Source organism: Aethalodelphis obliquidens, unplaced genomic scaffold, assembly GCF_003676395.1.
Source record: "Aethalodelphis obliquidens isolate GAN/ISIS:26980383/991018 unplaced genomic scaffold, ASM367639v1 scaffold7, whole genome shotgun sequence".
NCBI classification, from domain to species: Eukaryota; Metazoa; Chordata; class Mammalia; order Artiodactyla; family Delphinidae; genus Aethalodelphis; species Aethalodelphis obliquidens.
This window is the reverse complement of record NW_020837951.1, coordinates 8,586,425-8,597,899: the sequence shown is the minus strand read 5'-3', so window position 1 is coordinate 8,597,899 and position 11,475 is coordinate 8,586,425. Positions and strand designations below refer to the sequence as shown.

The following is an 11,475-nucleotide window of genomic DNA, read 5'->3' as shown; positions in this document are numbered from 1 at the left end:
TTTTTTTTTTTTTTTTTTTTTTTTTGTGGTACGCGGGCCTCTCACTGCTATGGCCTCTCCCGCTGCGGAGCACAGGCTCCGGACGCGCAGGCCCAGCGGCCATGGCTCACGGGCCTAGCCGCTCCGCGGCACGTGGGATCCTCCCAGATCGGGGCACGAACCCGCGTCCCCTGCGTCGGCAGGCAGACTCTCAACCACTGCGCCACCAGGGAAGCCCGGCAGCTCCCACTTTTGAACACCTACTTTGTCTAGGTCTTGTGCTAAATGTTTCACATGCATTAATCTAATGTACTTTTCACCACAGCCTTACAAATTAGGCATATTTATTATTCCCAGTATACTGTCACCAGTATAGAGAGGAAAATCACCTCTTCACACAGATAGTAAGTGGCATTATCTGTCTGGGCTTTAAAACCAGGGCTTCTGACATTCTAGACGAGTAGAAATACAATCTGAGCCACATATGCAATTAAAAAATTTTTAGTAGCCACATTAAAAAAGGTGAAATTACTTTAAAAATATTTTTTATTTAACTTGCTGTATCTAAAATACTATCATTTCAACCTGTAAACAACATGAAATTGTTGAGATACTTTGCATTCTTTTTTCACACTAAATCTTCAAAACTCAATGTAGTCTTCTAAACTTAAGAGCGCTGGCGACATTTCAGATCCTCAATAGCCGCGTGAGGCTAGTGACCACTGTATTAGACAGCGTAGTGCTAGTCTGTCCTCTCAGGCACAAAACTATAGTGCATCTCTCCCCTGTAGAAGACATCATGGACCTTGCTGGCTTAGCTTCTATATTCTATTTGCTTTTGTCTGCTTGTAGTATTTATTTATTTATTTAGGCTGCGTTGGGTCTGCGTTGCTGTGCGCGGGTTTTCTCTAGTTGCAGCGAGCGGGAGCTACTCTTTGTTGCAGTGCGCGGGCTTCTCATTGCAGTAGCTTCTATTTGTTGTGGAGCATGGGCTCTAGGCGTGCAGGCTTCAGTAGTTGCAGCACGCAGGCTCAGTAGTTGTGGTGCACGGGCTTCGTTGCTCTGTGGCATGTAGGATCTTCCCGGACCAGGGCTCGAACCAGTGTCCACTGCGTTGGCAGGCAGGTTCTTAACCACTGAGCCACCAGGGAAGCCCTGCTTGTTGTATTTTTGAGCTGTGTTTTTTAGCTTTGTGAAAGGAATGAAGCAATAATGAGGTTTAAAAATCCCTTTATAGTTGTTCCCCACGTGGAAAGGCAGAGAGTTAGACTGCGCCTAGAACATCATTGTCCAGCCAGACCCCTTGGTGAGATTTTGGGCCTGGTTTTCTAGTCTCAGCCCTAGAGTGTTGCTCAGCCCAGCCCAGTCTGGGAAGACTCTAGGGAAGGGCAGTGAAGGCTCTGAGGGTGCAGCACTAACACTTGGCTGCTCCTGCCAGAGCCAGCGTGTCTTCAGCTTAGATGTGAAGCCAGGTCCCCTGGGGTCTTTGGTCTTTGGGGAAGTATTGGAGCTGCCAGGTGTTGGAACTGAACCAGACCACCTGGTATTTTAGTTTCCTGTCTAATAATATGAAAGAAAGGAAAAAGCCAGACACAAGAGTCCAATAAAAAAATCATTTGAGTGATTCTGGGAAGATGGCGGTGGCGGCAGCATAGTTCTTTATTCTCCCTGAATCCCCACGTAAAAACATCCAGAACAACTAGATAGCAAACCCTGAAACCCATGAGAAATATTTACAATAAAATTAGGTGTCAAGTTATCCCTATCAAACCCAAAATACAAATGGCTGTGGATACTCCACCAGTATCAAAAAGACCTGCAGAGTATCAGCTTCAGTATAAGAGAAAGCAGAAGTAAGTATTGGGGCATTTGAAAGACCAGAGAATAGGAGAACCGCAGAATTTCCATCAGGAATTCACTGGAAAGTTCGGCAGATTAATGTGAGAATAGCAACTGAAATTGACAGGAATTTTGACCACTCAGATAATGGATGGGTGGAAGAGATCTGTGGACTAGCCCTATGAGCTCTTGAGACCAACCAACCAGGGCTCACTTCCAGAAGAAGGCTCCATATCAGAGAGAAATTCAGTATGGGAGTGGACTGAAAATGATCAGGATAGGGAAAGTTAAGGAAAAAGGAGGTCTAAGTAAATGTGTGTGTGTGTGTGTGTGTGTGTGTGTGTGTGTGTGTGAAATCTCAAAAAGCAACTGCATGTTGTTGAACACTACATGAAAGTAACCAAAAGAAGAGCTATATGAAGTTAGAAAAGCTACCCTGAACCATGTTCCCCTCTAGAAAATTAGGAAAGCTAATTTTACATAAAAATAAGCAACAGAAAATTATTGATATCAAGTCTTTCAAAGTTATTATAAGAAAAAAAGAGTAAGGACAGAATGCTGTAGATAACGAAAGCATGCCAGAAAGACATGCCTTAAAACAGATAAAAACTATAACCTTTCTATTTCAAAATAAGCTAAGAGAAAATATTAAGATCACACTGTAAGACATGAACAACATAAGTCTGAAATAGAAAGATCTCAGAAATGAGGTGGCAGAGTTAGGAAAGCATTGAAAATAAAAGTTATTTTGGAAATGAATGTTGAAGTAGAAGGAACACAAGAATAGATAAACATAACAGAAAATGCCTTAAGGGAGGAAAAATTTTAAGATCAAAATAAATGAAGAAAGAGATATTAAGACTTTGAAAAAAGTGCTAGGACTTCCCTGGTGGTGCAGTGGTTAAGAATCCACCTGTCAATGAAGGGGACACGGGTTCGAGCCCTGATCCGGAAAGATTCCCACATGCTGTGGAGCAGCTAACCCCGTGCGCCACAACTACTGAGCCTGCAATCTAGAGCCCGGCTCTAGAGCCCACGAGCCACAACAACTGAGCCCACATGCCACAACTACTGAAGCCTGTGCGCCTAGAGCCTGTGCCTTGCAACAAAGAGAAGACGCTGCAGTGAGAAGCCCATGCACCACAACGAAGAGTAACCCCCGCTTGCTACAACTAGAGAAAGCCTGCATGCAACAACGAAGACCCAACGCAGCCATAAAAAAAGAAATAAATTGGGGGCTTCTCTGGTGGCACAGTGGTTGAGAGACCGCCTGCCGATGCAGGGGACACGGGTTTGTGCCCCGGTCTGGGAAGATCCCACATGCCGCGGAGCGGCTAGGCCCGTGAGCCATGGCTGCTGAGCCTGCGCGTCCGGAGCCTGTGCTTTGCAATGGGAGGGGCCACAACAGTGAGAGGCCCATGTACCGCAGAAAAAAAGAAAGAAAGAAAGAAAGAAATTCATTAAAAAAAGTGACAAATATTAATGATAAGCAAAGAAGATCCAACATACAAATAATGTAAATCCCTGAAAGAGGAGAATAAAAGGCAAGGAAACTGAACAAATACTTAAACTATAATTTAAGAAGATGTTCACAAAATAAAAAAAGATTCAAACCTACATATTGAAAGAATATACTGTTACTCCATCTTGGCTGGAACCCCCCCCACCAAGTTCATAACTCAGTTGAGGAATTCTAGCATTCCAATGACAAGGAGGATGACCGAACTCTGAACTAGATTTCCCCCTTGTATGTGACATTCCATTGATCCAATAAATAAATCTTGGCACTCAATGCAAGTTCTTGGTCATGCCAGGGCAACCCAGAATGGTCAATACCAAGATATAGTCTTGGTAAACTACTTGGGTGATAAAATTATAGAGAAACTTGACAAAAGTCAAGATAGTGGTTACTTTTGACAGGAGGGAGGGACTTGTGATTGGGACAAGGCACATGGAGGAACTCTTTTTTTTTTCTTAATTGTGGTGAACTATATGTAACACAAAAATTACCATCTTAACCATTTAAAATGTACAGTTCAGTTGTGTTAAGTACACTCACACTACTGTGCAACCAGTCTTCAGAGCTGTTTTCATCTTGCAGACCCGAAACTCTGTGCCCATTAAACAACTCTCCATTCCCCCCAGCCCACACCATTTACTTTCTGTCTCTATGAATCTGACTACTCCAGGTATCTCATATAAGTGGAACCATACAGTGTTTGTTTGTCTTTTTGTAACTGGCTTATTTCACTTGGCATAATGTCCTTGAGGTTCATCTATGTTGTTGCATGTGTCAGAATTTCCTTTCTTTTTAAGGTCAAATAATACTCCATTGTGTGTATATACCACATTTCTGGGGTCCATTCTGCCATCGATTGGGGTGGCTGTTTCTTGACCTGGATGACGGTTATAAGGTGTTCGTCTTATAATTAAGTCATCAAACCATGCATTTGTTTAATGTGGTTTCCTGTTAATGTGTGTCATTTTATGGTCAAAAGGGTTAAGATAATTTCAAAGGTCCTTATAGTTTTAGTGGGGTGCTCTGCAGCTAGACCTCAGTCCTTCTCCCCAGTGGCTGGAAGCAGAGCACAAAGCAAAGCAGGAACTTGTCTTTGTCATCAGCAGATCATGGACATTCTTCTAGATCAATATGTATAGATTTAATTCTCTATTTTTAATAGCTGCATAATATTCCAGAGTCTGCATGTACCATACTTTTTTTCAACAAGTTCCTTTTTTGATGGCCTTCTAGATTACTTCCAGATTTTTTCTACTACAAATAATTGTTCAGTAAACATCTATATGCATCTCTGTATCTAAATGTAGATCTCTGTCTCTCTAATCTTCTTATATACCTGTGCTTTTCTTTCTGTACGAATTGGTATTGCTGTGTCAATAGTATGCTCATTTCAATTTTTAGGAGATAATATCTAAACATAGTGCCTGATCCTGGATGAAGAAAAACTCGCTGTAAAAGACAGTATTGGGATAATTAGCAAATTTTGAATGTGGACTGTATATTAGATAATACGGTTGTACCAATGATAAATTTCCTAAGTATAATAATTTTATCGTTATGTAAGAGGATCATCTTGTTCTTGGGAAATAAAATGCTGAAGGATTAAGAGGTGAAGAGTCATAATATCTCTATTTTACTCTCAAATGGTTCAGAAAAAATGTGTGTGTGTGTGTGTATAATTTTATAGATATATATGTATATAATTATATACATAAAAATAAAGGAAATGAGGCCAAATGTTAATAATGAAGCTAGGTGAAAGGTTATAGAGTTTATCATATTATTCTCGCAAATTTTTTATAAGTTTGACATTAAAAAATAAAATGTTAAGAACTTTTTTTTTATGGGTTACTGCCAGATTACTTTCCAAAAAGAACTGAGCAACTCATAGTCCCATTAGTTGTGATGGCACTGATGGACCACAAATGGTGTCTTCCTCTTTAATTTGTTTTCCTTGACTATGATTCTAAAATTGTCAGACACAGCAGCTCTGGGAGTAGAAGCAGGAATGTATCTTTGGAGCTGATTACTTTTTGTTCCGTGAGCCCTCCTGGGGCTCATTTGGATTGATCTAAATGCAAATTGAAAGATATCTTCTATTATAAGACATACCACTGATTTGCCAACAGCTTTCTTTGTATATTTGGACTCGGGGAGAGCCTTATACTATAAGGTTGTGGCTGGGAAGAGGGGATTTAGTCAGCCACTGTTAGGGGGAAAAACACTACATTCAACATATGCAAAAACCAGTTTGTTTTCTTTTTGGCTAATTTGCTGTCATTTATCCACATAAAGCCACCTCCTCTTTTTCTGTAGGGCTGTATTGTGACGTGATCCACTAGGTCCCTCCATTCTGAAAGCTTCATCTCTACAGAAATGTTCTGTAATATGTGGAGATTGGCCATTTCCTTAAAAATCATGGATTTGTAGGGGGCCCTGGGCTAGGAGGGAGGAGGTGGGAGAAGGGGTTAAGGTGAAGGAAGGCATTGCCAGGTGACTAGCTTAATTGGATAGCCCATATTAAGGCTTTATTTTCGAAAATAAGGAGAAGCCATAAGAGACTTGTTCCTGAGTGTCCTCATCACAGGCACGTGCCCTCACCATGGCAGGAACCACGAGGGCCTCATTGTCTTGTGTTTCTGTTGAGGCTGTGCCACACCCCTAGGAGCCTGGGAGCCAGCTGTGAAAGGGGCAGGACCTGACCTCGCCCTTCGGTTCCCACTCCTACCCACATCCTCCTTTTTGGTAAAACTGCCTGCCTCCAACTTCTGGAGAAGGATTGCTCATCAGCAACCTTTTCTACGTGTGTTTGGCTTTGTAGTAAAATGACATGAAATTTATAATCTGATGATTTTACCTATCTATCTATGTATTCTTACTCTGGACACTGCATCTTTTTTGGCCAGAATCGAGAAGATAGAAATAGGAGAGATTCTTCTGAAAACCCTCTGATTGTGTGTTTGGGACCAACCATTCTATTTTCAGTCTCGTGTCCTCTGTTGCGGTTTGTCTTGAATAAAATACCTGAACACATTTTCTGATTTATGGTCTGAGTGGGAATCAGAATATTTGAAACTCGGACCATCCAAAAAACTATGAAGTGTAAAGTCACTATTTTAGGGCTTCCCTGGTGGCACAGTGGTTGAGAGTCCGCCTGCTGATGCAGGGGACACGGGTTTGTGCCCCGGTCCGGGAGGATCCTACATGCCGCGGAGCGGCTGGGCCCGTGAGCCATGGCTTCTGAGCCTGTGCTCCGCAACGGGAGAGGCCACAACAGTAAGAAGCCCGTGTACCGCAAAAATAAATAAATAAATAAATAAAGTCACTATTTTAATACATCATTTGGAAATTCAGTAGCAAACCCTAGAACTGATGGCAGGATGGAAAGGAAGTTTTCTCATTTTCATATTAGCAGACTTTTGGTTCTTTTCCTAAGGGACATTACAAGCATCCTGCCGGTTCTTCCGGATTGGGAGTTAACTTGAACTGCGGGAGAGATTTCCAAGGCCCTGTGAGCTCTCAGCTGAAATCTCCTGTTTTCACAAGGCCTTTCTGTTCCCCAGGATGGCAGAATTAATCCACGTGTGAGGAGCACTTCGCTAACAATCTCCATGGGTCTGGCAGGAGAAATGCCAGTCTATTTGCACTGCCTGGGACGGAGCTTAGGGCCCTGTAGCTCTGGGCCAGACACACAAGCCCGCGGGCTTCAGCACATAGTAACCACTCATGTTGTGCTGACGTCCAGGGCCTGCTTGCCACAGGTGGGTGGACCCAGAGGTGGAAGAGCTCAGACTCCCTGGTGCCATCCACGTCTCTGCTGAGCTTCCGTTAGTGGAGGCATTTCACCTCAGTGCCCATGATGAGCACCAGCCCCTTGGAGGGGTGAAACCGCCTCCTTATTTCCGTCTCCTCCTCAGCCCTGGAGATGGTATGCTTTGGCCTGCATCCTGTGTTTCCCAGAAATCCAGTGATCTTGGACCACCTTTAAATTGTGCCAAGAGGTGACCACAATTCTGCACCTAAGCCCTGGATTGTGGTTACAGCTGACATGCCATGTGTGTTGCCATTTTTCTCCAATGTATTCTTGACACGAGATTTTTTCTCATGACAGTATTTGCTGACTTGATGTAACAGCCTCCTTGAAGTGTTTTTTTTTTTTTTTTTTTTTTTTGTGGTACGTGGGCCTCTCACTGTTGTGGCCTCTCCCATTGCGGAGCACAGGCTCCAGACGCACAGGCTTAGTGGGCCCAGCCGCTCCGTGGCATGTGGGATCTTCCCGGACCAGGGCATGAACCCGTGTCCCCTGCATCGGCAGGCGGACTCCCAACCACTGCACCACCAGGGAAGCCCTCCTTTAAGTATTTTTTAGAGCAACTTTGAAGCACGGATGTTCAAACAAATTAATGGTCCCTTATTTCCTAGCTCATGTATTGGGCAGGAACCATAAGTTCATATGCCAATACACAAGCCCATCTATGTGACTCCTCTTTTGCCAAAAAAATTATGATATGTAAACATGTATATGATCTTTGTGAAAATGCAAGACAAGAGGTACAGAATGCCTGGCACCTGTATGTGTACACACACATATATGTACACATATACATATACAGAGAGGGCATCTATTAGGTGCCAGGCATTCTGTACCTCTTGCCTTGAATTCTCACAACGATCCTATTAGATAGGGATTATTGTCACCATATTCTACATGTGGCAGCTGAAACTGGGAGAGGTTAAAGTCATGTGTCAAAGAGAATATTGCTATTAAGTTATGCCCAAGCCCTGTGGATTCCAGAGCCCATGTCTGTTCAGTGCATCATGTCCTCCCAGATGCCCTGTATACAATGGACAGGTGTCTTCTCTCATTAGTGGGCATCCAGAAGCTCTCATCTCTCCTTTCCTTGGCCTGTCACAGAAGCATCTGTTAACTGGTTCCTGGCATCCCATGTGACATATGGAGATAGGTATAGGTCATGTGAAGTCAGCCCAGTCCATGCCTTGGCCTGCAAAGCTGTCAGCAATGACGCTTTCTCTTACTGTCACCTGATGAGCTTCTAGCAATGGGAACAGATTTTTAACTGGATGTGTGTTTTCCCTATTGACAGAACTAGTGCTTCTCAAGCTAGCTGTGATAAAGGACCAGTTTTTTCCTTTCCCATCAGTTAATGACTGATACTTTAAAAAAATACAATAAAAATGTCATGGGGATTGCTATAAAAGTTTCCAAATGCTTGCTCTCAAATTCCGTAATTATCTCATTGTGGGCTGGTGGAATAAACAGTTCATGGTCCAACACTGGTCTGTGGATGCATCTTGAATAGCACTTTACCATATAATTTAGAGGAGGCTTAGGCTTCAGAAGAAATGTACACTTTCTATAAGCCACAATTTAAAAAAAAAAATTTACAGTAATAGATAGTGTCTCTGTTTAGCATGCTAACTTATAATATGGTGTCTGCAACTTTTAAAAATTGTAAAAGTAATTCATACTTGAAACAAAAAGTCAAATAGAATGAAAATATCCAAACTTAAAATGTTCCCCTTACTTTCACTCCCACCCTCCAAACTACTATTATCAATTCTTTTTTTAAAATTAATTAATTAATTTATTTTGGCTGCGCTGTGTCTTACTTAGTTGCGGCACGCGAGATCTTTTAATTGTGGCATGCGGACTTCTTAGCTGCGGCATGCATGCGGGATCTAGTTCCCCGACCAGGGAGTGAACCCGGGCCCCCTGCATTGGGAATGTGGAGTCTTACCCACTGGACCACCAGGGAAGTCCCTCAATTCTTAAATTGGAAGTTCATCTCATGTTCGAGGAGGAAGGGTAGATCAAGATTTATGAAGAGGGAAGGGATGGGCGAGGCATTTTCAAAATTTACCCAATTTTTTACTCTATCTTGATTTTTATTTCAAGGGGGAAAGTATGACTTCTGAGTGTCGTACTTTATTACAACTTTATTACTTTATTACTCTGTATAGTTTCAAAGTCACATGACAGCTGTTTTTGGTTTCCAGTATTTTCTAACCCCGATTCTCTTTTGTTGCAGAGCCAGATCACATTAATGGACATACCCGTGTTTAAAGCCATCCAGCCAGAGGTCTGTACCTTGTTCTTTACACTCTGCTACTAATGCTGGGGCTGGGAGGGGAGGATTTAGTCGGCCATGTTAGACTGACTCAGTTTCCCGGTTTCTCTCTTGAAGTCTCTATAAACTCACGTTATTGATTTAAGCCCCCATTAAAGAGAGCATCCAGGAGCTTTCCATTCTCAGAGGTGCTCACTCTTTGAGTCAGGTGTTTAGGTTCTCCAGAGGATATCACTGCATTTGGCCCCCTCTGGCAGGGCTGTGGGCAGTCGGTGCCTACCGCCTTCACACCTGAGTCAGGCCTGGCCACACTGATTCCTTTGCCCAGGCCACCTCTTCTGGAGATGCTCACTGTTGAGACAGAGATGGGAGAGAACATCTCCTAGGGAGCCTTCTTTCTGTTGATACCAAATGCTGGTGGTTGCCTTGTTTCTGATTTTGAAGCCAGTTGCCGCAACAAAACACATACAAATTCATATTAAAAGCATACATATATTTTTAGAAACAGCATATTCAATAAAGAGAAAAAAAGTTGATTTTAGTCTTCGAAAAAAAATCCCTGGAAATGTTTAGCAGTTGATAACGAGGCTTTACAGTTATTTTAGACAGGATTCTGGTTTTCTTATCAAGTAATAGAAATCCATTTCGAGTAGCTGAATAGGCAGAAGAAGAATTTGTTACAAGCATAAAGGGGGCACTTTCAGAACCTGTGGCATGGAGTTCAGGCAGCCTGAAGAGCCGAGCAGGACACAAGCCCTCTCCCTGCTCCCTGCCTCTCCTCTGCTTTTCCCTCTCCTCTGCTTTCCCCTCTCCTCTCTCTCCTGCCCTCTGTCCTGTCTGCCCCTGTGGTCCAACCTGGCCTCCCCGAAGGGCCCATATTTACGTGATGCTGTGGAAGCCACCTTCCACACCTGAACCAGCAAATCTTAGTCCAGCCCCACTGAGACCCGTGTCCGGTGCTGGTTCAGAGACTCAGGTCAGGAGTAGGTGGCCAAGATGAGCGAGAACAGCTGAGAGGACCCAACCTTGTGAGTGGGGTGCAGATTTCAGAGAAGAGGGGTGTGGGTGGTGGATATGTCAAAACTATGGTGTGAATTCCAGAACACCACTCTTAACATGATGCCCTTCTTCTTACAGACTTTGAGAAGAACAGCATATTTTAATACAAAGCCAGACAAAGGATCCAGGCCTTCCTAGAGCTGGCATCCAACCCACCACACATTAGGGGGAAACTAGTATTGCTAGCTGCACTCAGCATTTGTGTGAAGACGTGGCAGTGATTTGTATTTCGGTGTGTGTGTGTGTGTGTTTGTACACGTGTGTGTTGTATTCATTAGGTTTTGGGGGCAGAACTATGTTTGCTTTTTTGAACTGGCTGACTTCAGTCTTTTTCTATTTTCTTCTAATGTGGGATTACACATTCTTTCTAATTAAAAACAAAAACAAAAACAGAAGACAGCCCAACACACTACATGTTGGAGCCTCTTGGGGAAGTAGTTGTGCGATGGTTGCCTTAGTTCTCAGCTGAACCCGGCTCTGCTTAGCTTTGATCTGGAGCAGTTTAGACGCTTGGATCTTTATTCTTTGTCCTGAGCATCAAGGAGGACAGCCCAGCCTGCTGTGAGCCCAGGGAGGCTGGGGTGGCTGTTTGGGCTGACTGCAGGAGGGAAGGGATGGGGAATTCTTCAGAGGCACAAGGAGGGGCAGACCGAGACTTTTCCCAGGGCACTGCAGTTCGGAAGGTGCCTCTTTCAGGGCATATCTCGTTTCAAGTTGTCACAAGACATTAAGGTGGAGATGTTTTGCTTTCAAGACCAGCTTGGAGCTGTGGTTCTCAATCGTGGCTGCACGTCAGAATCACCTGGGCAGCCTTGGAGACACGGGGTGCCTGGACTCCACCCTAGACCGTGGAATCTGAGTCTCTGGGTTAGAGTCTAGAACACAGTCAGCTGTGTTTTGTATAGAAGCTTACCAGGTGATTCTGCTGCAGAGTGAGGATTAAGAATGAACTGCTTCGAGGTATCTGGAGAGACCCTAAACTTTTATGTC

General features: G+C 43.5%; 1 protein-coding gene across 12 annotated transcripts in view; it reads left to right on the top strand.

Annotated features, from left to right (window-relative positions):
* RALGPS1 (Ral GEF with PH domain and SH3 binding motif 1) overlaps window positions 1–11,475 on the top strand; it is a 287,901-nt gene that overhangs the window by 48,850 nt on the left and 227,576 nt on the right. For all 12 annotated transcript variants that reach the window (XM_027104820.1, XM_027104819.1, XM_027104827.1 and 9 more), the window contains one exon: window positions 9,388–9,438. In XM_027104820.1, coding sequence (XP_026960621.1) covers window positions 9,388–9,438 — 51 coding nt within the window. The remainder of the gene's footprint in view (window positions 1–9,387; window positions 9,439–11,475) is intronic.